Source organism: Trachypithecus francoisi, unplaced genomic scaffold (assembly GCF_009764315.1).
Source record: "Trachypithecus francoisi isolate TF-2019V2 unplaced genomic scaffold, Tfra_2.0 Lachesis_group9, whole genome shotgun sequence".
Lineage (NCBI taxonomy): Eukaryota > Metazoa > Chordata > Mammalia > Primates > Cercopithecidae > Trachypithecus > Trachypithecus francoisi.
Genome location: NW_022681474.1, coordinates 36,734,931 through 36,760,258, shown reverse-complemented (window position 1 = coordinate 36,760,258; position 25,328 = coordinate 36,734,931). Strand labels below are relative to the sequence as shown.

The following is a 25,328-nucleotide window of genomic DNA, read 5'->3' as shown; positions in this document are numbered from 1 at the left end:
GAAATATTATCCACATTTATCTCTAAAGAGATGAAAGTATAGTCAAAACCAAGAAAGGGAAGTATTGATTATAGTGTTTATAACAGATAATATGATTAGTAGAGGAACAGATGGAAGTCATAGTTGAAAATCAAAGCTTTGATATTACTACATTCTCTTTTACTAGGTGAAAGGTCTTTTTGAAAATATTAACAAATTAACTTTAAAATACCATTCCTTTTGGGGGAAATTGTTGGTTCTTCTAAAGAGAATATGAACACATTTTTTTCCTATAATGAAATACTTCTTGGTGCTTTATTCAAGTTGTAATTATTTACTTTATTCCTAGAATAAGGTCAAGTGTAGTTTTACTCCTTGACATATATAGTAAGTTGTTAAGGAATTTTCTGTCTTTTAAGAGTTAAATGTATTGAAGATTGAGGAAATGTAAATTAGAGCATAGGGTACTAAAAGTCTCATGGGACAGGGTTTGATGAATATCCACATTTATTTGAACTACTCGAGTGAAATTTAGATAACAGGTTATAATGTGACATGTAATTCTGCATTGTTAATTAGCCACATCTTTCTTTCCCTCTCTCTCGGCTTCCAGAGACCTGAAACCAGTCAAGTGGAAATTCTTGGTTAATTAATATATTTATTCAGGTTTTTGACTAAATGTGAATATGTAAATATAATTTTATTAGTCTTTCTTATTATCTGTGTTTTCATTTGCCCTATCAATCCCGTTTTTAAAGTAGGGTATATCATTTATTTCTGTATTCTTTTTCTTTATATAGGGAAATTCTTGCTTTAAAAACACTGTAACAGATGCCAAGAGAATAAAAGTATTTCCTTGAAGCCAGAAGTTCCTCACAGATATTTCAAAGTCACATGTTACTTTGGGCATGATGACTGGGCTCTTTTTTAAAACCTCATTTTCACTCATTGGTTGTCAGTGGTTTATTTTTTTGGTTTAAAGTGAAATTTCTAGGCTGGTCCCGGAGACTCAGGCCTGTAATCCTAGCACTTTGGGAGGCTGAGGCAGGCAGATCACTTGAGGTCCGGAATTTGAGACCAGCCTGGCCAACATGGTAAAATCCTATCTTCACTAAAAATCTAAAAGAGCTGGGCATGGTAGTGCACACCTGTAATCCCAGCTACTTGTGAGGCTGAGACAGAATCGCTTGAACCTGGGAGGCAGAGGTTGCAGTAAGCTGAGTTGGCACCACTGCACTCCAGCCGGGCAACAGAGAAAGACTCTGTCTCAAGAAAGAAAAAAAAGAAAAGTGAAATTTCTAAATGAAAAATGCTTGACTATATTTGTCGTGTGGGAATTATCGCCAATAATAAGAAGCTTTCTGAGTGCTTATTATGTTCCAGGCTTACACATAATTACTCATTTAGTGCACACAACCACTATCTTAGCTGTCTATTTTTATCATCATTTTATGGATTGAGAAAATAGGGGCTAGGCATAGTGGCTCACACCTGTAATCCCAGTGCTTTAGGAGACCGCTTGAGCTCAGGGGTTCCAGACCACCCTTCTCGACAAAAAACACAAAAAGTAGCCAGGTATGGTGACGCATGCCTCTAGTTTCAGTTACTCAGGAGGATAAGGTGGAGGGACTCTTGAGCCCAGCAGGTAGAGGCTGCAGATTGTGCTACTGCACTTCAGCCTGGGCGACAGAGGGAGACCCTGTCTCAAAAAAACAACAACAACAAAAAAAACAAAAGAAAATAAAAGAAAGTACAGAAATGATAAGAAACCAGCCTGAAATCATATAGCTAGGATTCCAAATTCTCTTGAACACTGTGTGATACCACCTTCTGAATGTCTAATCCAGTTGTCTATATGACCTTTTTTTATTTTTTTTATTTTTTTATTTTTTTTTGAGACAGAGTCTGGCTCTGTCGCCCGGGCTGGAGTGCAGTGGCCGGATCTCAGCTCACTGCAAGCTCCGCCTCCCGGGTTTATGCCATTCTCCTGCCTCAGCCTCCCGAGTAGCTGGGACTACAGGCGCCCGCCACCTCGCCCGGCTAGATTTTTTTTGTATTTTTTAGTAGAGACGGGGTTTCACCGTGTTAGCCAGGATGGTCTCGATCTCCTGACCTCATGATCCGCCCATCTCGGCCTCCCAAAGTGCTGGGATTACAGGCTTGAGCCACCACGCCCGGCCAGACCTTTTTTTAAAAGTTTACTGCCTTAATACTGTTTGCTCAAAAAACCTTGATGTTTCACTTTCTTTTTGGTAAGAGTTAAAGTTAATCTTTTTACTTTGATAAAGTACAGCTAGAAATTCATACTAACCTCAGAAACCACATAACGCTTCATTTTAAAGAAAGAAAATATGGGATATATACATTTTAATATCTGAATTTAAAAATCAGAATATCAATTTTACTGTTATTGGCCCCATTATTTTTTCATATACCATGAGCACCACTTGGCATCTTGAGAAGTGCTGTCTTTTTTATTTTTTATTTTTGAAGCCAAGATTGCGCCACTGCACTCTAGCCTGGTCAACAGAGTGAGACTCTGTCTCAAAAAAAGAGAATGTAATTAATTTACAAAAGTGGACTGAGGAACAAATTCAATATTTCATATCCTTTCACACCTGCTGGAATTTATTTTTATTTTTAGTTACAGATTTTGCCATCTTCCTTTTTTCACATCCAAAGTTCTTTAAATTATTTTAAAAACATTTCCTCAGTTGTCTCTCCTCTTACAGATTAGCAACTTTAGTTCTTTTTTACATACCACAACCCTAAAAAAAAAAAAATCTGGCTTTGGTATCTGAAATATTTTCCAAGGCATTTCCATTTTGAGTATCTCAGTACTCTGTTTGGCAGCTGTGTGTAAATGGTTAGTAGATATTATAAAGTGTGTTGAATTGGTATGAAAAACATAGTCTTGTGGATTGCTGAACTTCTTTATGTGTAATAGAGTGATATGAAGACAGTGGACTTTGGATATAGATAGTCATGTATTTAAATGTAGACTTTCCCACATAGTTGATGAGTAACCTTGAGCAAGAGACCATTTAACCTCTCTGTCACATTCTCAGTAATATTGGGACAATAGGTAAAGTATCTAGCTCTATAAATTATAGCTGTTTTGCATGACTTTGAGCCCTTTACTCAGTTTATGAAAGGAGTTCTCTGCTGTCATATATATGATCTTCTTTCTTTCTTTGCGTGAAAAGCTGCAGACTAGTATACCCTCTGTGTAATTGTTCTCTCCACAGCCCTTTCCTTCCCAGTTCAATTAGCTATAAAAGTCTCCTGTGCTATCTCTGTGATGAGCAACTAGCCCAGTTTAAATACCGAGTCCATTAACTAAAGAAAGGCCTGTAGTTTGATTTCACATATCTGAGTTGTCCTGTGTTCACAGTGATTCATCTCATTCCTGTGCTGTAAAATCCCTTGGGCTCTGTCACTTAAGTTCCAGCTGTAGGCTTGTAAATTATTAATAGCATATATTTTTCAGTCAAGAAATTTTACAGTGCTACTCAGTGTGGTTAGAATAGGATGGTAAATATAGGTCAAATTTTATTTCATGGTCAGGATGACTATTTATTTATTTAATACTAATGTGGATATCACTTTATTTAATGCAACGTAATTTTGGAGGAGACCTTTTTCTTTTTTTTTTTTTTTTTTGAGGCGGAGTCTCGCTCTGTCGCCCGGACTGGAGTGCAGTGGCCAGATCTCAGCTCACTGCAAGCTCCGCCTCCCGGGTTTACGCCATTCTCCTGCCTCAGCCTCCCGAGTAGCTGGGACTACAGGCGCCCGCCACCTTGCCCGGCTAGTTTTTGTATTTTTAGTAGTGACGGGGTTTCAGCGTATTAGCCAGGATGGTCTCGATCTCCTGACCTCGTGATCTGCCCGTCTCGGCCTCCCAAAGTGCTGGGATTACAGGCTTGAGCCACCGCGCCCGGCCGGAGGAGACCTTTTTCTAAGGAACCATTCTGTACTCTTTCTTAGAATAGTTACTAATTATTTGAACTCATCCATATTTGATTGCCTATATTAATATGAGTGGCAAAGCGACTATTTTGCCATAAAGTTAAAAAAATTATATAAATGAAACGGTAATGAGACATCGTTGTTTTGTTTTATTGTGCCTAGTAGATAATATCTAAAACATTTCTATGTATTCCTCATTTGCTACTTCCAGGTGTTCAGTGATATTATTACAGGTTTTAACTGTTTCTTTGTGTATTTTGTTTTGTGATATGTATATTTGATTGGTTTGTTCATATAATCAAACAATGTCAATTTTTTTCTTTTTCTCATCTTCTGATTAGGATTTCTGGCAGGTACTGATTCAGCAGCATGTGCTTTAAATTACTTAATGCTCCAAAATCCATAGTAATGCTTCAGGAACAAAAGTTCAGTGCATGATGCGTATGTCCCTGCCCTGCTCCCTTCAGAATGATTTCGTTCCTGTCACTTTAAATTAACATACTTTATCTTTAATATAACAATCCAAGCACTGCACAAGTCCTTGAGAATTTAATACCCAGCATGATTGAAAAGGAAGTTTTAACATTATATGTTACACAAAAGGTTAAGAAACGTTGTTTTAATCACTCTTATTAAGTATAAGAGGTACTTATTAATTGAGTCACTTAAATGGTCTTACTTGGAAGCCAGGTCTGGTGGCTCATGCCTGTAATCCCAGCACTTTGAGAGGCAGGGGCAGGAGGATCGCTTGAGCCCAGGAGTTCATGACCAGCCTGAGCAACATAGCAAGACCTCATCTCTATGAAAACATTTTAAAATAGTAGTAGTCCTAGCTACTCAGGAGGCTGATGTGGGAAGATCGCTTGACCCAGGAGTTGGAGGTTATAGTGAGCTATGATTGTGACACTACTCCAGCCTGGGTGACAGAATGAGACCCTGTCTCTAAAACAAAAACAAAAGTCTTATTTGGGATATTATGTTCCTACTTGAACTGTAACTGATGAGACAACAGTAACTTCAAGTTAAAAATTATTCTTTTTTTTCTTTTGGAATTTCCTACATAATAAATACAAATAAGCAGTTGCTTGGTTGCACTTTGCGCAATAAAATAACTTAAGGGGAGATAAATGGGACACCTAGAAAGACTGTTATTTTGCTTTTCTGAGCTAATCAATGACTTTAACTTGGAAAAGCAACTAAATATTTGGAGAAAACCATGAAAAGAATATGTACTTATAGGCTGGCAAAGGAGATCTTCAAGGACACTGCTAAAAGTACTTTTTAAATTGATCTTTGAAGGCTTGGGCTCTTTAATGGTAATTTATAAATTATTAAAATTTATTCATTAAAAGGTTACTCTCACATTTCTGGTGGTTGGGAGTCTTAAAAATATAAATTAAGCTGAATTATAAACATCGTTTGGTTTAAAATAGCTAATGATATAGCTAACGAAGACCACAGGGTGCCCTTTATTTGTATAGTACACTTTTTCTGTACTCCTTTGTTTCAAAAATTGAGTGTTGTTTTTTTTTTTTTGAAACAGAGTCTCGCTCTGTTGCCTAGGCTGGAGTGCAGTGGCGCAATCTCGGCTCACTGCAAGCTCCGCCTCCCGGTTTCATGCCATTCTCCCGAGTAGCTGGGACTACAGGCGCCCGCCACCACACCCGGCTAATTTTTTTGTCTTTTTTAGTAGAGACAGGGTTTCACCGTGTTAGCCAGGATGGTCTCGATCTCCTGACCTCATGATCCGCCCTCCTCGGCCTCCCAAAGTGCTGGGATTACAGGCATGAGCCACCACACCCGGCCTGGAGTGTATTTTTGGTAGTTCCCTTACCAAACCCTCAAATTAAGTATCCTATTATTGGTACAATAGATTATCTTCCTAAATACCTTTGCCTTTAACTGCATTCTGAACCAAACCGACAAATACATTAAAAATTATGTCAGAGTAATGCATGGATGATCCCATTATCAATGTTTCTAATCCTGGGAATTCTATTTTAGAGTACCGAGTAGATCAGGTGAGACACTAACACCTGTGATTGAGGCCAGCCACTTCCGTTCTCTAATTATGGTAGGACAGTTTTTAGAGGGTAGCTAAGAACTCTTCCTCTCCTTTAATAATTGTATGGCTTACGGCTGGAAGATTTAAAATGGCTGGACTTGGATAGGTGTCCTTACTAATTAGGAATAGATTCAAGAGGCTGCAGTTGGGAAGTGCTTAAAAGTCTCTGGAATCTGCAGCATTAAGTAGTCAACATTAGGTGACAAAAGAGCACCAGTCTTCTTTAAACTCTCACTATTTAAGGTAATGTCCTTGGTTGATCAGGGATTCAAAATCAAGCTTTTCTGTATTCTTAAGGCTATCTTATGAATAAACTTTTTATATTAAAGAATAATAAAACTTTTTCTTAGGTAGTGGGAGAATTGTTTAGCTATATTGGGTTCTATGAATATCACTCATTTTGGTGGCACTAGTATGAATCCTTTAAGCTTCCAAAGGTCAATGAACAGTTACTTTGTAGAAGAGGCATTTCTTGCTTGCTTCCTTGCAGTGACTTGTTCTTTGCATGCTAAGTTTCTATTGCCTGTGGAAAGTCTGGGATCATTTTGTTTTCCTGGTACCATAGAGTGCTGTTCTTCAGATGCAGTTTATTAATGCTGTCAAATACTTAGACTGCTGTGAGGAGTATCCATAATGTCTCTTTCCAGTCTCTGAGTTCCACCGCTACTAAAGTTTGTTAATCTAACCCATGTGTTTGATTATTTAAGTTGAGAAAATAAATAATAATATAATCATTAAGTGTGCCAAAGGAGGGTGTAGTTTACTTAGTTGTCTCAAATATTCAGACTCCTATTAAAATATCTTTAAATCCATTTTTATTTTAGATTATGTTGTGTTTGAATTTGGGATCAATGAACCCATTTGATTTATCATTGTTGGTTTGAAAACATAAACATGACTCACCATTGCATTTCTTACACCTTCATCTTTAGCTTTTTCATCATAAAACAAGATTCAAAATTCACTTTGCTATCAGACAGTTTTCTTTAGTTCCAGGCTAACTTCTTTTTTCTTATATTTTAGCACATTCTAGCATGTTTTAAGGTCACACAATTAAAGTTCTATAAGAGGTATACTAAACAAGTTATTTCTCCTTCTATTCTGGTAAAACGAGTTCTCAACTTAGCCTGAACATCTATTTATGATCTTTGGTTGTAGAGAATGTGTGAGGATAGTCCTTTATTTGCATATTTGTTTTTGGCATGATGTATTTTTTAAAATTCTAAACTTGAATGAAAAACTTCACCAATTACAGATTAATCTAACATTTATTAATTAAAAATTATAAAGAACATTACACTCTTGAAGTGATGCACATTTCAAAATGATTGAAATATGCATTTGAGTAAGTGAAAACCTTAAAAAAAAATGTGCGCTTGGACTTTCTTTCCTCTTCAACTTCAAGTTAAGTTAGCAGATACAAACTAAGCCCCAAGGTCAATATTTTATGGTAGTGAAGTACTTCAAAAATATTCAGTCCTGATTAACGTTTTCCAGAAATTGGGAACAATATAGATATCAGTGTGTTCCTGTGCAGTTGATACAATGTAACATAAAATGATTCATAACATGGGCTCTGGAGTCTCCTGCCACTTAATAGTATTGTCACCTTTGGCTACTTATATAACTTCTCTAAACCTGAGTGTTCTTATCTGTAAAGTGCAGATAATAGTATGCAGTGAGGACTTAAAGAGATAATGCAAATATAAAGTACCTAGCACAGTGCCTGGCATTTACTAAAGAGAGTAAATCAAATGAGATGCTAACACCTGTAACTGAGGTCAGCCACTTCCAGTTCATATACTTCCAGAATATGCGAAGTATAATGCTTAAGTTCTTCATGGTCTTTAATAGTGTCTTTAATGGTCAGTGGTCCTTAAGGGATACTTATAAATGTTTGTTTTCAAAATTGATTTTAAAATCCTTCATCAAAATGGTTTCCTGGGAGGTGATAGTTACTAAAACAGTTTAGATCAAGGTTGTGAATGGTGATCCTCAGAGTGAAACTTTAAGTTTTGTTCTTATGATACATTTTTTTCTTACACAAATTTTTTCCAAGTGAAAGAAGGTGAAATCATTATATTGACTTAGTTTTCAAGATTTTTACTTGAGATTGTTTTTACATTAAGGGGTAGAGAAACCTTTTATAACCCAAGTGACTAAAACCAACACTGCTGCTCGTCTCAGGACTGTTCTTTTTAGCACTGATCCATTTGAGTGGCCAAAGTTCAAAATTAAATTATTAGATTTAGGTAGCAGATAATCAAGTCATAGAACATAGATTCCCCTGCTCAAAGCTGTTTGAAGCTAGTATGCAGAAATGACATGGTAGAAAATAGTAGAGTTGAAGATTTTCTCCTTCCAGAGTTTTGATAATACCTCATTCAGATGCTGAGTATTAAAACAATCCTTTTCAGTAAAGTTGTATCATTTCTTTAAAGTTAATGCCATTCCAGTAGACTTTTAAAATGTTTTATTATTGCTTTTTAATCAAACCATCTGCCACTGTTTTTTAAAAACATCTTCATTTGTATCATCTTCTCCGAAGCCATCTAGTTAATGAGATGAGAAAACCTTTGCATTCCAGGTATTTGGAATTGTTCTCACAGCTGAGGTGGTTAGAATTGGGACTGAAAAGAGAATTGCTTTCTGCCATAGTGAAGTTTACAGTATCTTAAGCATTCACCTTCCAGTTTGTTGCACAGTAATTTATGTGTGTTTGTCTCAAATGCAATATTACCTTTGAAAAACTTAGAAAAAAAATTGACTCAGAAAGAGGAATCATAAACTACTTCAAATTAGAAGCATTTTGATTTCATTGTTATCTGACATATCCCCAAATTCTACCTTTCTGCAAGTTCAGAGATGGGGTAGGGAATACGAGTAACATATTTTAGCTGTGCAACATTTTTAATTTGATTGGAAATAGTGTGATTGTTTAAGATTGATGTTTTACCAAGGCTTTGGCATCAATCCATGCACCAACTAGATAATGAAGTGTGAGCATTAATTGCATGGGAAAATTGCTGAATTTTCTCTTTCTAGCACCCCACCACATACCTTGACCCCAACCTTAGGTAGAAATACTATTTATCATTTGGAAATGATATGCCAAAATTGTATTTTCCAGAAGAAGCATATTATCATTAATTTGTTTTTGATGTACAACCTCAACTGTTACTCAAGGGATTTAGATAGACTATGAAATGTATTTCAGCAATGTGGAGAAATATTAATACTAAAATAATCCAAAGATTTCAGTCCCATAAAGGATGACACTTTAATTTAAATAGTAAAGCTGTGTTCTTCATCAGATTTTCTATATGCCAAAGATGTTTTGAATTCTAGATGATATGTAAACATTGATTTTGCAGACATAGTCCATCAAATTCTATTAACTAGAAAAAGTTTTTTTTAACTTTATAACTTGAAAATTAGATCTTAACTAGAAGAAATGAGAATAAGTTTCTAGATGTGATTTCTCTCTTTGGTTTCATATACTTGAGTCCCAGAAGGCAAAATTATTAACCCTATTTTGATCAAGCCTGTAACTAGTTAGGATTTACTGTTTGAGCACACTTAGCACTCATGAGTCTGGAAATCCCAGTCCCAGTGCCCCTCATGGCACTGGCAACTTTAACCATGTATTTTATGAGTTTATGTGATTGGTCAGAAACCAAAGTGTGGGTGCTTCAGCATAAAGTCATCTGGTACAACAATCTAGGTTTTTGACTCACTGTGAAGCGTACCATTTACACATGTGTAGTGTATAATTTGCTATATAAGTTTACTTTCAAGTCTTTCTGCTTATCTAAAAAATGAAGATATTGAGGATATGGTACAGTTGAGATCAATATCAGAAACCTGTAATAATGTCCACTTGCCTTTACCTGAGATCAGTAATTTGAATGTGTTGGTGATACTGTACCTACAACTACATTTTAAATTTTGAAATAAATAAGATCTAAGACTAGGTCATATCAGTGAATAGTAAAACAGTTATATTTTGTTCATTTAAGTTAGTGAGCACATTGCTTTAAAACATTTTGCATAATTTTGTTCTCTAAAAGGAGTAACATTGGTCAGTAAATTGAATAGAACTACCTCTGGGGCAGTGAGAGGAAATAAACATTATTACCAGTCTGATAAGATTATGTTCTTCTTGGAATATGCCCCTTATCACCCCTGAAGTGTATAAATGGTGTTTGCTTAGGGGAAAAAAATGACTTAAAATTTAGTAAAGGATTAAACACCATCCAAAATATTAAATGAAGGATCATTTTACTTGACATTTTCTTTCTTTAAAAAAAAAAAATTATTTCCATAGGTTTTAGGGGAACAGGTGGTATTTGGTTACGTGAGTAAGTTCTTTAGTAGTGATTTGTGAGATTTTGGTGCACCTATCACCCAAGCAGTGTACACTGTACCCAATTTGTAGACTTTTATCCCTCACCCCCCTCACCCTTCCCCCAACCCCCGAGTCCCCAAAGTCCATTGTATCATTCTTATGGGTCTGCATCCTCATAGCTTAGCTCCCACTTATGAATGAGAGCGTACGATGTTTAGTTTTCCATTCTTGAGTTACTTCATTTAGAATAATAGTCTCCAGTCCTATTCAGGTTGTTGCGAATGCTATTAATTCATTCCTTTTTATGGCTGAGTAGTATTTCATTGTGTACATATTCCACAGTTTCTTTATCAACTTGTTTACTAATGGGCATTTGGGCTGGTTTCACATATTTGCATTTGTGAATTGTGCTGCTATAAACATGCGTATGCAAGTACCTTTTTTGTATAATGACTTATTTTCCTTTGAGTAGATACCCAGTAGTGGGATTGCTGGATCAAATGGTAGAATCAGGTCTTTGATTAAACACCAGCTAAGAAGCAGCCATAGGCACAGAATAATCTAAAAGTTTGTTTTTTAGTAACTCCCATTTCCTCCTAAATTTTGACATATTTATTTTATGTTCTTCCTAGCTTTGAATAACTTGAGAGATAAGATTTGATGGTTTTATGATAATTTTTGTGTCTGTAATTACTGTCATGAATTTTGTAAGAATCTTCCTCAGTTTTGGATACTCTATAAATTCACTTATAAATTCTTAAGAGTTAGTAAATAGATACATAATCCTAAATGTATCTGAACCACTCTTTAACAACAGCATGCCTCTGAAAACATACAAGTAACTTCTCTCCCTCTCTACTTCTTTACCACCCCAGCTGCAAAAGCATGGAAGAACAGTGTAGAATTTTTTACTAAAGAATTAGAAACTGCACATCACAAAATGACATATAGACCAGTGGACAGAACAGAGACCTCAGAAATAACACCACACATCTACAACCATCTGATCTTTGCAAAACCTGACAGCAACAAGCAATGGAGAAAGGATTCCCTAACTAATAAGTGTTGGGAAAACTGGCTAGCCATATGGAGAAAACTGAAATTGGACCCCTTCCTTACACCTTATACAAAAATTAACTCGAGATGGATTAAAGACTTAAATATAAGACCTAAAAACATAAAAACCCTAGAAGGAAACCTAGGCAATACCATTTAGGACATAGGCATGGGCAAAGACTTCATGACTAAAACACCAGAAGCAATGGCAACAAAAGCCAAAATTGACAAATAAGATCCAATTAAACTAAAGAGCTTCTGCACAGCAAAAGAAACTATCATCAGAGTGAACAGGCAACCTACAGAATGGGAGAAAATGTTTGCAATCTACCCATCTGACAAAGGGCTAATATCCAGAATCTAGAAGGAACTTCAATAAATTTACAAGAAAAAAACAACCCCATCAAAAAGTGGGTGAAGGATATGAACAGGCACTTCTCAAAAGAAGACATTTCTGCGGCCAAGAAACATGAAAAAACCTCATAATCACTGGTCATTAGAGAAATGCAAATCAAAATCACAATGAGATACCATCTCATGCCAGTTAGAATGGCGATCATTAAAACGTTAGGAAACAACAGATGCTGGAGAGGATGTAGAGAAACAGGAATGCTTTTACATTTATTATATATTTTAATTTTGTAATGATCAGAATAAAATACTAAGCAATAAAAATGAACTACTGATGATTACAGCGTTGATGAATCTTCCCCACATTATGCTGAGCCAAAGGAGCAGGACACCAAACTATATACTAGTGATACCATTTATATCAAGTTCTAGAACAGGCAAAACTCATCTATGGTGAAAATATGGTAGAAATTTATTATGAAGGGGCATAAAAGAACTTTCAGAAGTGATGGAAATGTTCTATATCTTGATAAAAACATGTATTATACATTAGATTTTTGCATTTCAACATATGTAGATTTTCCTTTAAAAAAAGTAACAAATCTTGAACTCTAGATGATATGGATATGTTTGTTTTCTGCAGAGATGGGATTAGCAGTTGTGAAACTACTTTTTGTGTATTCTAAGCTTGAGTAAATATATTTATGATAATGGGAACCAGGTTTCTCATTTTTGGAGAGTGTAGTAACAAGTGCATGAGGGATAAGACTAAATTGTATCCCAGAAAGGAGTTATAGTTATCAACATGAATTCATAGTTTGTGATAGATAGATATGAATCTAATCACGAAGAAACATCAGCCTAATTCAGAATGAGGGATATTCTACAGTATAACTCACCTGTGCCCTTTAACACTGTCAAGGTTAAGAAGTACAAAGAGATAAAAAAAAATGACAGAGCAGGGAACTCCAAAACTACATCCCTCCATTAAACCAAAAATTAAGCTGCCAAAAACTGTTGGTTAACTTGTTCAGATCTGTAGAATCTAATCAAAGACTTAAAACAACCAGGAGAATGCTTTAAAAGAAAGAAGCTGCTAAAATTTGTTCAGAAAACATTGTATTTTAGCTTACCTGGTGACCACCCCAACTCCCCAGTGCAGTGGCAGCCATAAGGATGGCGGCCTATGTTCCTGACAGAACTTGCTGGTGTCAGAACGAGCAATGTGGATCATGTTCTTGGATGACTCTGGATATGGGCATCAACCTGTCTGGTGGCTCCCTAAGGAATCAGCTTTGAGGCTTGCTTGCCCTTGTTTCACCTGCTTCAGAGCTTTTAGGGGATTGGGGCAGCAATTGTCAAAAAAATTTAAAGGTAAATAATACTCACTGTAGCAGGAGAGAGTGGGATAAGCAGGAGACAAACCAATTAGCCTGGGAAGGAAGAGTCTTTGTGAGGAGATACATGGGAGAACAAGTGATTTGAAATGCTTCACCATATACAGGGAAGTCTAAAAGGTTTAGGGATGAATGAATGCTCAGGAAAAACCTTAGAAGATCCTGAGCTTTCATGTCTGGCTGACATTTAAGCCCCATGCAAGCAGGAATCTTAAGGTTAAGAGAGAGTTGTAAATGGTCTTGCGAAGTAAGCATTGAAGAAATGCCCAATGCAGAGCCAACCTGAAAAGATCCAGAGAGTATTTTTCCCCCCTTGGCTCCAGGCATTTAAGGAAACCTGTCAAATCACTAGTTGCTCACTAAGGTGAACAGACTTGAGTGACAACATGTGACAAAGAATATAATCTTTACAAGAAGAGTTTAATAAAGTCACTAAACAAACAAATATAACCCCCAGTAAGTAGCAACAGCAAACCCTGAGGAAGGGGAAGAATGCGATTTCAAGAGTTATCACATTATAATATACAAAATGTCCAGTTTCAACAAGAAATTATGTATACATAGAAACAATAAATTACAGCCCAATCACAGAAAAAAAAAAATAGGAAGTATCCTTGAGGAGGCACAGACATTATACGTACTACTCAAAGACTTTAGATCAACTGCCTAAAGTATAGTTAAGTAGCTAAGAGGAGGATGATGTATGAACTAACAGAAAATGTCAATAGATACATATAAATTATTTAAAAGGTACCAAATAGAAGTTATGGAACTGAAAAGTACAGGAGCTGAGTCGAAAAATTGACTAGAGGGATTCAACCGTCTAACTTGAGCAGGCTGAAGAAAGAATTAGTGAACTTGAAGATATAGGTCAATTGATATTATCTAGTCTGAGGCAGAGAGGAAAAAGAATGAAAAAAATGCGCAGAGCTGAAGATACTTATGCTTTAAATTGTTTATAGTGGCAAATTTTGTTGTATGCATTTTACTGCAATTTTTTAAAAATTACAAAAATGTAAACGATTTGGTACTGGCATAAACACAGACAATGGAAGAAAATTGAGAGTCCAGAAATAAACCCACACATCTGTGGTTAATTGATTTTCAACAAGCATGTCAAGACAGTGGTAAAAGGTCATACCATTTCAATAAATGGTATGAGGTCCACTAGATACTCACATACAAAAGAATGAAGGTGAACCCCCTACTTCACATTATATACAAAATTTAACTCAAAATGGATCAATAACCTAAAAAAAAAAAAAAAAAGCAAATGCTGTAAAACCCTCAGTAGAAAACTAGGGGTAAATCTTCGTGACCTTGGATTGGTAATGAAATATTAAATATAACATCAAAAGCACAAATAATAAAATAGATAAACTGGACTTCACCAATATTTAAAACTTTTCTGCATCATAGGACATTATCAAGAGTGAAGAGGCAACACACAGAATAGGAGAAAATATTTGCAAATATATGATAAGGATCTAGTATCCAGAATATGTAAAGAACTTGGATTATAACTCAACAACCAAATGAGAAATAAATTCAAAAATGAGCAAAGGATTTGGATAGACATTTCTCCAAAGAAGATATACAAATGGTCGACAAGCACATGAAAAGATGCTGGACATCATTAGGTATTAGGCGAACATAAATAAAAATCACAATGAGATACCATGTCATATCCATGAGGATGGCTATAATTTTTAATAAAAGAAGAAAGGAAGTACTGGTGAGGATATGGAGAATGTGGAATCCTCTTACATTGCTTATGGGAATGTAAATGGTGCTGTAGGCCCAGTACTTTGGAAGGCTGAGGTGGAAGGATTGCTTAGAGCCCAGTAGGTCAAGGATGCAGCCCTGATCCGTGATTGTGCCACTACATCTCATCCTGTGCGACAGAGCAACCTCCTCCTGTCTTAAACAAAAAACACTCAGCTGAGCATGTTGGCTTATGCCTGTAACCCCAGCACTCTGGGAGACTGAGGCACACATATCGCTTAACTTCAGGAGTTCAAGATGAGCCTGGGCAACATGACAAAACCCCATCTCTACAAAAAATAACAAAAATTGACCGAGTATGGTGACATGTACTTGTAGTCCTAGCTACTGGGGAGGCTGAGATGGAAGGATCACCTGTGCTGAGCCCCAAAGGGCGAGGCTGCAGTGATCCAGGATCATATCACTGCACTCCAGCCTGGGTGTCAGAGTGAGACACTGTCTCAAAACAAAACAAAACGAACACCAAAAATATAGAGTGGCCATATGACCCAGCAATTCCTGTCCTTAGTACATACCAAAAGAATTGACAACAGGTACTCAGATACTCGTACATGAATAACCAAAAGGTGGAAATAACCTAAATGTCTTTGAGCATATGAATAGATAAACAAACTGTGGTGTATACATACAATGGGATTTGGATCATAATCTCAAAAGACACAATCTCAAAAGATCAAAATTCCTTGTTACCTTGTTATCTTTATTTGGGAGTTAAGTATGGCTTAAGGATCTGTGTATGGGGGCTGGGTGTGGTGGCTCACGCCTGTAATCCCAGCACTTTGGGAGGCCACGGTGGGCAGATCACGAGTTCAGGAGATCGAGACCATCCTGGCCAATATGGTGAAACCCCATCTCTACTAAAATACAAAAAATCAGCCGGACGTGGTGGCAGGCACCTGTAATCCCAGCTACTTGGGAGGCTGAGGCAGGGGAATCGCTTGAACCCAGGAGGCAGAGATTGCAGTGAGCAGAGATTGTGCCACTGCGCTCCAGCCTGGTGACAGAACAAGACTCTGTCTCAAAAAAAAAAAAAAAAAAGAGCTGTGTATGGATGTCAGATTGACAAGGGGTGAACTTGTGGACTTAATTTTAGGTATCAGTAATTTGAAATGTCAACTTGACTAGATTAAGGAATACCTAGAAACCTGGTAAAGCATTATTTTGGGTGTTTCTGTTAGGGTGAGGAGATTACTGTGTGACTCTGATTGGATTTAGATGGGGACAATCTACCCTCAATGTTGGTGGGCACCATCCAATCAGCTGGGGTCTGGAGACAACAAATAGGTCTCTGTGAGAGCTGGGGCAGACTTTCCTCCTGCTGCTTTGGATATCAGAAATTCGACTTCAGGAAAGTGTATTATCACAGCATTGATTGTGTGTAAGCATTGTGCGTTTATGTAAAAACGTTGAAACTTCCTCAGTAAATGAAGAAATGACCCTTTTTGTACCTCTGCATTTGTGAAAGATAAAATTTCTCAAGATCTCAGCGCTTTGGGCAACTGTGTATGCAATGATGACCCATTGTGGTTTTTAATTGATCTCATCAAAAGACTTAGGTTTGTTCTCAGGGTATTTCAGATGACTGCAGTTATAAAGCTGGGGCACATACAATTACTAACTATAGTGATAGGCATTTATACATTTCCCCTTTGAGCCATTTCTTTATGAACATGGTTCTTCTGCTCAAAGTCTTCTGTCACATTTTTATGTTTCTCAAATCTCCTTTAAAAATGTAAGCAAATATTTTTAAAGAATTTTTATTTTTTCCAAAATTAGGATTTTAGACTTTAGGGATTTTGATCTTTGGAGATTTCAACATTTGGGATTATGGTGTTCAGTGTGTATTTTGGGGCGATTATGATCAGCACCCCATATAGTGGAATGTTATTTGGCAGTGAAAATGAATTAAATGTTGATTCATGCTACAACATGGTGAACCTAAAAATCATTATGTTCAGTGAAAGAAGCCAAACCTAAAAGGCCCACGTGCTGTGTGGTTAAATGGTTAAAATGGTGAATTTATCACAATCAAAACCAATAAACCTCTACAGGAAAAAATGAAGGACAAAGAAAGGCTGTTCCCTATTAATGGAGATGAAAAAACATGATAACTAAATGCAGTTTATGATTGTGGATTACATCCTTGATCAGGGTGAAAGTAGCTATAAAGGAAATTATTGGGACAGTTTGCTAAATTTGAAAATGGACTGGATTTGGCCGGGCACAGTGGCTTACATCTGTAATCCCAGTACTTTGGGAGGCCAAGGTGGGTGGATTACCTGAGGCCAGGAGTTCGTGACCGGCCTGGCCAACATGGCAAAACCCGTCTCTACTAAAAATAGAGAAATTAGACGGGTGTGGTAGTGTGTGTCTGTAATCCCAGCTACTCGGGAGGCTGAGGCTTGAACCCAGGAGGCAGTGGTTGCAGTGAGCTGAGATCGCACCACTGCACTCCAGCCTGGGTGACAGAGCGTGACTCCATCAAAAAAAAAAAAGACTGAATTAGATAATAGTATGTGTATCAATACTAAATTTCCTGGTTTTATTAAATATATACTGTGCTATAGGCCGGGCGTGGTGGCTCAAACCTGTAATCCCAGCACTTTGGGAGGCCGAGGCGGGCGGATCACAAGGTCAGGAGATCGAGACCATCCTGGCTAACACAGTGAAACCCCGTCTCTACTAAAAAAAGTACAAAAAACTAGCCGGGCGAGGTGGCGGGCGCCTGTAGTCCCAGCTACTCGGGAGGCTGAGGCAGGAGAATGGCGTGAACCCGGGAGGTGGAGCTTGCAGTGAGCTGAGATCCGGCCACTGCACTCCAGCTTGGGCGACAGAGCGAGACTCGGTCTCAAAAAAAAAAAAAAAAAAATATATATATATATATATATATACTGTGCTATAAATTGTGTATCAGAATTACATTTTGGGGATTTTAGGCTTTAGAAATTTTGATCTTTGGGGATTTCAACATTTGGGATTGTGAACATGAGAGAATGTCTTTGTTCCTGGGAAATCTATGCTGAAGTACTTAAGTATAAAGGGACATGATGTCTTCAATTTACTTTCAAAGTGGCACACTGAAAAAATACAAGGCAAATTGTGTAATATGTAAACTGTTGGTGAATTGGTAAAAAACATATAATAGTACTTCATACTAATCTTTCAACCTTTCTGTGAGTTTGAAGTTATATCAAACTTAAATTTTGGTACCAACAAAATTAGATTTGTCCTTGTGTTACCTTCTCAGCATCAGCATGGCCCAATGATTGTTAGAAAAGTAATGTTAGGTATGCTTCTTTGGCTTAGCTTCCTCATTTCACTCTATCCTTAGACTTTTGTCTGTTTCTCAACCTGTGGCTTCCACTATGTTATTTATTTTAATTATAGCAATTTCCCCATAAGCTTATTACATCATTATTATTAAGTATTAGCTTCTATACACATATATTGTTATGGCTGGTAATGGTCAGCCTTTGGGGACCTATTCTCATTTTGTGTATTTTTTCCTGTTCACATATTTTGCCTTTGCAGTACCTTGGGTAACGTAAAAAGTGCAACTATTTTTTTCTTTTATTTTGAGAAATTTAAATACTAACTTCCTGGTGGAAGACTTTGCTGTTCTAGTTCTCATCCAGTAGCTTTTTTTTGTCTGAAATTTCTGTTCAGTCTCTTGGTAGAACATCAAGTGTGGTATGAGATCTGACCTTAATAAGAACATACTGGACTATGCTCATTTTTGTTGTCAACTGAAATAAGTAATCTCTAAATGCTATCAAACAGGACTATGCCTTCTGTCAGCCGCAAAAGAAGTCAGCAAAGTTCTCCTAAGTAGAAGTGCCATCAAAACCTAGTACTGTGTTATTGGTGTACATCTATGGACTTTACCCTGTCCATAGCTACTGTCTCTTATGAACAAGTAAATCTAGTAGAGGCTATTTTGAATGAGTTTATTGAGAAGATCATGCAAACTGACTTCATGATGATTCGTGTGGTACTTGCATTTTCAGTTGGTTAACCAGTTTTCTTTCCTTTGTGGTTTATGATGGGATCTCCACTAGACAGAGGTAACCCATTGGATAGTTGTGTAACTGGATGCTGGTGTGATGGTGCTTGTTGGTTTAGTTTTCATGATACTCCTCTTGAAGTTATGCCTGCAATGCTGCCTCTTACTTTATGCTTGCATGACATTATTACTTTGATTGTGCTTTATTGGTTTGGGTTTTTTAAATCTACTTTTTATACTCAGAATAATTCCTTAAATATTTTTGGTGGTCTAGAACTTGTGGAAATTAGTTTCAAGTCTAACTTTTTGGTGGATCCTTTTCAGTTTTTGAAAATATATTCAATGTCACAAGTAAGTTTATGCTTTGGCTAAGAATTCAGAAAACAGAGTAAGTTTGTTTAAACACCCAGGAAGAGACCACTTGCCAGGCGGACAGTTACCACAGCTGAGAACTAACTTTCTTTGTGAGATTTATAGATTAAAGAAAAGAAATATATATTTAGAGTAAAAACCAAGTTGTAGGAGACAGTTTCATCAAATAGCTGAAATTTAGGAGCCTCCATTAAAGTAACAGTAGGTATGATTAAATCGTGCCGAAAGTGTGCACAACTGATTTGGCATTGTATTTCAGAGACGCTGTTCACTCTGCATACTGTTGTGTATTCTGAAGCTAAGATTCTTGGGGTTATAAAGTAAAATTCATACTTCAGAAATTGGTTTTCTGAGCATTTGTATAGGCCTCAGAAATAGTTGCTCACTTCTTTCTTATCACTATCAGTCTAGTTTTTCTTGGACAAAACTGATTTCCTTTTAGTTTTTTCATGTGTTTGTTTGTTTATTTGTTTATTCCACTTATACCTCTGTAGAAGAAGGTGGATTGTTTTTCAAACTAAGAAACAAAACCTGTTCTGAAGTGGGCCTGTATATGTGCAATGGCAGAGGCTTCTAACGTTGAAATTATTTTCTAATGTTCATATTGAACCAGTGTTAAAATGAAAACATAATTTTTGTCTTGAAATTTTCATCATCTTGAAAACTGTAAAGGATCCATTGATTTTGAATGGCCATCAGAGAAATGCTTATGGTAAATAGCATAAAACTGTCAGATAAATGGTGATTCATCTCTTACTATTTATATTCTAATTCACTTATATATTTTTGTCTTTTGTTGGAACCCATACATTTTATAGAAAATTTCCCAGGAACGAGAAAAATTTGCTGATGAAGGCAGTATATTTTACACCCTTGGAGAATGTGGGCTCATATCCTTTTCAGACTACATTTTCCTTACAACTGTTCTTTCCAGTAAGTATAAATGTTTTCTTTTTCCATTTGTAGAGCGGATACAGGACTATAAACATAATTGTTTATATGTTTATAAAACAAGACATATTGGTAGAGTTAATGAATTATAAGTTACATAAAATTTCATTTGTTTTTAATTTACTATAACTTGTGTATAGAACCACCTGAGAGAGTCAGAAAAAAGAAAAAACTAAAGTATCAAAGTAAAGTTAAAAACAAAACAAAATGACTGGGCACAGTGGCTCACACTTGTAATTCCAGAACTTTGGGAGGTCAAGGTGGGCAGATCACTTGAACTCAGGAGTTCAAGACCAGCCTGGGCAACATGGTGAAACCCCATCTCTACAAAAGCATACCTGTAGTCCTAGCTACTCAGGAAGCTGAGGTGGGAGGATAACCTGAGCCTGGGAGGCAGAGGTTGCAGTGAGCTGAGATCATGCCACCACACTCCAGCCTGGGCGACAGAGTGAGACCCTGTCTCAAAAACAACAGCAGCAAAAAAACTAAGAAGTGACATCTACCTTTAATTGTGTGTAACTCTGTATTCTGTCAAGGTGAGTCATGTATTGCCTACTACTATATCCTTCCTTAACTTACTGCTTCTCCAATAAAACATATTTTGATCTATCATTTCCTCTACTAAAAAAGAAATTGGCTTGGTTGACCTAATTGAGTTGAATATTCGTTTTTTAACCTTGGAGGAATACTTCTGAAGACACAAAACTCAATTTTGACTCACTTAGAGGACTGAGGAGTTCCTGGTTTTTTAAAACTATCAATAGCTTTGTTGATTAGTATGCTACTCTGATTTTTTATTTTATTTCTTTTTGGTGTGACTTTTTTTAACCATTCGGAAAAACTAAACAAAATGTTGTGTTCATAGCTCTCCATGTGTAGTCTATTAAAATCTACCTAAGGTGAACCAGAGTTCAGATTTGTATGTTTGAAAGAAGTGATTTTCAATTTTTTTTTTTTTTTTAGTCCGGGACATACCAAACAAAAATAACCATCTCTTTTTCACCTTCTCCAAGCCAGCCATTTGTAAACATAAAGCTACTAGAAGATAGTTTTTAATAAGTGACATATACATGCCCTGCCATGACTGTGACCACTTTCATTCTTACTCCTCTGTGCAAGGATTGACAAGGAAATATATATATATATATATATGCCTTGCCACAGCTGACTTGGGGACACCAAAATGTCTGAATAAATTCATATGGTGGAGCAGTAACCTGGCAATGAAAACACACACTGATTTGTTATGAAAATCCAAAATGACTCCAGCAACATACAACTTAAGATCATAATGTGCTTTCAAAAGCATCTCTAGTTCAGATCCTCGCCCCACCATTTCTTAGCTTGTGATTCAGGGGAAGACAATTGATTTGTTCTTCTGTTTTGTCTGTAAAATGAAGAGGATAATAATATCAAACCCAAATTATTTGAGAGTGATGACATCATGAATATAAAGTAGCTATTAATAGTTTAGTGCCTAGTATTTAGTGGAAATCTGTCTTGGTTTTTATTTTTTTATTCTGTCAAAACATGTTACTTTGTGTCTGATTTTTAAAGATCCATAAACCTTCTCTTTTTAAAAAAAATAAATTGGTGGGAATCTTTAAAACATTTTTGTGACTTTGAACAGAATTTATTATACAGCAAATAGGCATGATGTAGCAGAAAGACTACAGCATTAAATGAAGAGACCTGTATTGGTATGTAATGTGTACTTGTAAGTAGTTCTAGCAAATATTTGTTGAACTGAAATAAGCTTTGAACTTGTATCCACTGCTTAGTCCTGTTACCTTCATATCTTTCCAAATGTCAGAAGGAACACAGAACAAAACCTTCAGAGTACCTGGTACATCGTGTAGCTCCCTTAACCGCTTAAAAGCATGTTTTTAAAAAGTCACAATGACCCTTGGGTTCTAGAAACTCCTCCAAGTAGCTCTGCCATTCCCAGGACATTTACTTCATGGTGCTCAACTCCTAGTTTGAATGTGGTGAGTGATTTACAATAAAGTACTTACTGGGTAAGTTACTTTCTGTATTTGTCAGGAATGAAGAAAATAGAATCAGGGTATGATTTTAAGACTCTCTTTATCACTGATTTTTTTTTTTTTTTTTTTTTTTTGCTTTTTTGTTTTTATAATTTCAACTTTTATTTTAGATTCAGAGAGTACATGTGCAAGCTTGTTACATGATACTGGGTGATGCTGAGGTTTGGGTATGAATGATCTCATCTCCCAGATAGTGAGCATAGTACCCAATAGGTAGGTTTTCAGCCCTTGTCCCCTCCCACTCTACCCTCTGTAGTAGTCCCTAGTGTCAGTTGTTCCCATCTTTCTGTCCACGTGTACCCAATGTTTAGCTCTCACTTATAAATGAGAGTGTGCAGTATTTGGTTTTCTGTTTCTGTGTTAATTCACTTAGGATAATGGCCTCTGGCTACATCCATGTAGCTGCAAAGGACATTATTTCATTCTGGTTCATGACTATGTAGTATTCCATAGTGTTGTGTACCACATTTTCTCTATCCAGTCCACCACTGATGGGCACTTAGGTTGATTCCTATTATAGGTTGAGACCTATAACAGGTCTTTGCTATTATGAATAAATCTGTGATGAACGTACGAGTGCATGTGTCTTTTTGGTAGAACGATTTATTTTCCTTTAGATATATATCCAGTAATGGGATTGCTCAGTCGAATGGTAGTTCTGTTTTTATTTCTTCGAGAAATTGCCAAACTGGTTTCCACAGTGGCTGAACTAATTTACATTCCCACCAACAGTATATAAGGATTCCCTTTTCTCTGGAACCTCATCAGCATCTCTTATCTTTTGTGTTTTTAATAATAACCATTCTGGGCCGGGCATGGTAGCTCACGCCTGTAATCCCAGCACTTTGGGAGGCCAATGTGGGCAGATCACTTGAGGTCGGGAGTTCAAGACCAGCCTGGCCAAAATGGTGAAACCCCATCTCTACTGAAAAAAAAAAATACAAAAACTAGCCAGGTGTGGTGGCGGGTGCCTGTAATCCCAGCTACTCAGGAGGCTAGGGCAGGAGAGTCGCTTGAACCCGGGAGGTGGAGGTTGCAGTGAGCCAAGATTACACTCCACTGTACTCCAGCCTGGGAGACAGTGCAAGACTCCATCTCAATAATAATAATAATAATAGCCATTCTGACTGGTGTGAGATGACATCTCATTATAGTTTTGATTTGCATATTGAGCATTTTTTCATGTTTGTTGGCTGCTTATGTGTCTTCTTTTGAGAAGGATCTATTCATGTATGTCCTTTGCCCACTTTTAATAGGGTTATTAGTTTTTTTGCTTGTTGAGTTACTTAAGCTCCTTATAGATTCTGGATATTAGACCATTGTCAGATGCATAGTTTGTGAATATTTCCCCCCATTCTGTAGTTTGTTTACTTTGTCGATGGTTTCTTTTGCTATGCAGAGACTCTTTAGTTTAATTAGGTCTCACTTGTCAATTTTTGCCTTTGTTGAAATTGCTTTTGGGGAGTAACTCATAAATTTTGCCCCAAAGCTGATGTCTAGAATCATAGCTCTATCCCCCAGGCTGGAGTGCAGTGGCACAATCTCAGCTCACTACAACCTCCGCCTCCCAGGTTTAAGCAATTTTCCTGCCTCAGCCCCCCAAGTAGCTGGGACTACAGGTATGTACCACCGTGCTTGGCTAATTTTTGTATTTTTTAGTAGAGATGGGGTTTCAACCTGATTTTTGTACATTGATTTTGTATCCTGAAACTTTAGTAAAGTCATTTTTCAGGTCTAAGAGCCTTTTGGCAGAGTATTTTGGGTTTTCTAGGTATAGAATCATATTGTCAGCAAAGAGATAATGTGACTTCTTATTTTCCTATTTGGATGCCTTTTATTTTTTTCTCTTGCCTGATTTTACCACTGGTTTTAAACATTTGATTATAACATGCCTTTAGGATTTCTCACTGTTAGCACTGTTGATGTTTTGGACAGGATAATTCATTATTGTGAGGGCTGTCCAGTTCACTTTAGGATATTTAGCAACATTCCTGACCTCTACTTGCTGGATGCCAGTAGCACAGCCTACACCCTGCCCCAGCTATGACAAGCAAAACTGTCTCCAGATATTGCTAAATGTCGCCTATGTGCTGGGGTTGGGGAAGAATCATCCCTGTGTGAGAACCACTCGTTTATTTTTGGCACATGTTCTTTTTAATTATGATGTGCCTTGATGCAGTTTTCTTCATGTTTCTTGTCTTTGTTTGAGCTTTTTATACCTGTGCCTTTATACGTTTCTTCAAATACTTTTTCTATGATCTCCCTTCCTCTCCCTCTGAGACTCCAGTAACATATTTTCCTCACATCAACCCTGTAATGTTTATACTATTGTTACTTTCATTTTACAAATGAGGAAATTGAGGCATACAGAGAGTTAAAGAACCTGTCCCTAGACCCACAGTGAGTAAGGAGACAGTTTAGGATTTGAACCCAGGCCAACCCCAGCATCTGGGCTCCTGTCACTTGACATTACTGCTGTGGTCACATATTCAGCAGTGTTAAGCTATAACTTTAGTGCTGCTTCTTTCTCTAAGGCTGGACTACAGAAAGGCTGGTCATAAACTCTCCTGTAGATAGTGGGCAGTTCAAGCATTCTTGCAATCTGAGTTTTGCACACTGTATTGTCTACTTTATCTATTATAACAAGACGGGGAGAAATACGGGAAATGACCCTGAGATCAGTTATTTCCCATGTTCAGATTGCCGCTAGGATGACAGGAAATGAGGCACTCAGTGAATCTCCTTTCTTGTGGGTAACAAGGGATCATTACAATCTAAATACACTAAATGGTTCCTAAGTCATTTGTGAGAGGGCACCCAGTGCCCTAAGGAAAAGCTTTGCCAGGCAGTGGCTTGGGAATAGGGAAAGTACATTAGCATATGCATTCATCTGTTACTCTGGTGGATAGCAGGGCCACAGAAAACCAGCTAGAACAGTGCAAAGGGCATCAGCCAGTTGCTGTGGGACCACCATATTTCTGAGGAGCTGTTTTCATTCAAAGTTAAT

The 25,328-nt window shown here is 37.0% G+C and overlaps 1 protein-coding gene across 5 annotated transcripts in view; it reads left to right on the top strand.

Annotated features, from left to right (window-relative positions):
* MICU1 (mitochondrial calcium uptake 1) overlaps nucleotides 1–25,328 on the top strand; it is a 265,955-nt gene that overhangs the window by 108,336 nt on the left and 132,291 nt on the right. For 2 of the 5 annotated variants that reach the window (XM_033209901.1, XM_033209902.1), the window contains 3 exons: nucleotides 4,290–4,301; nucleotides 19,009–19,014; nucleotides 20,144–20,258. In XM_033209901.1, the coding sequence (XP_033065792.1) occupies nucleotides 4,290–4,301; nucleotides 19,009–19,014; nucleotides 20,144–20,258 (133 nt within the window). The remainder of the gene's footprint in view (nucleotides 1–4,289; nucleotides 4,302–19,008; nucleotides 19,015–20,143; nucleotides 20,259–25,328) is intronic. The other 3 variants (XM_033209905.1, XM_033209904.1, XM_033209906.1) reach the window with 3 other exon arrangements.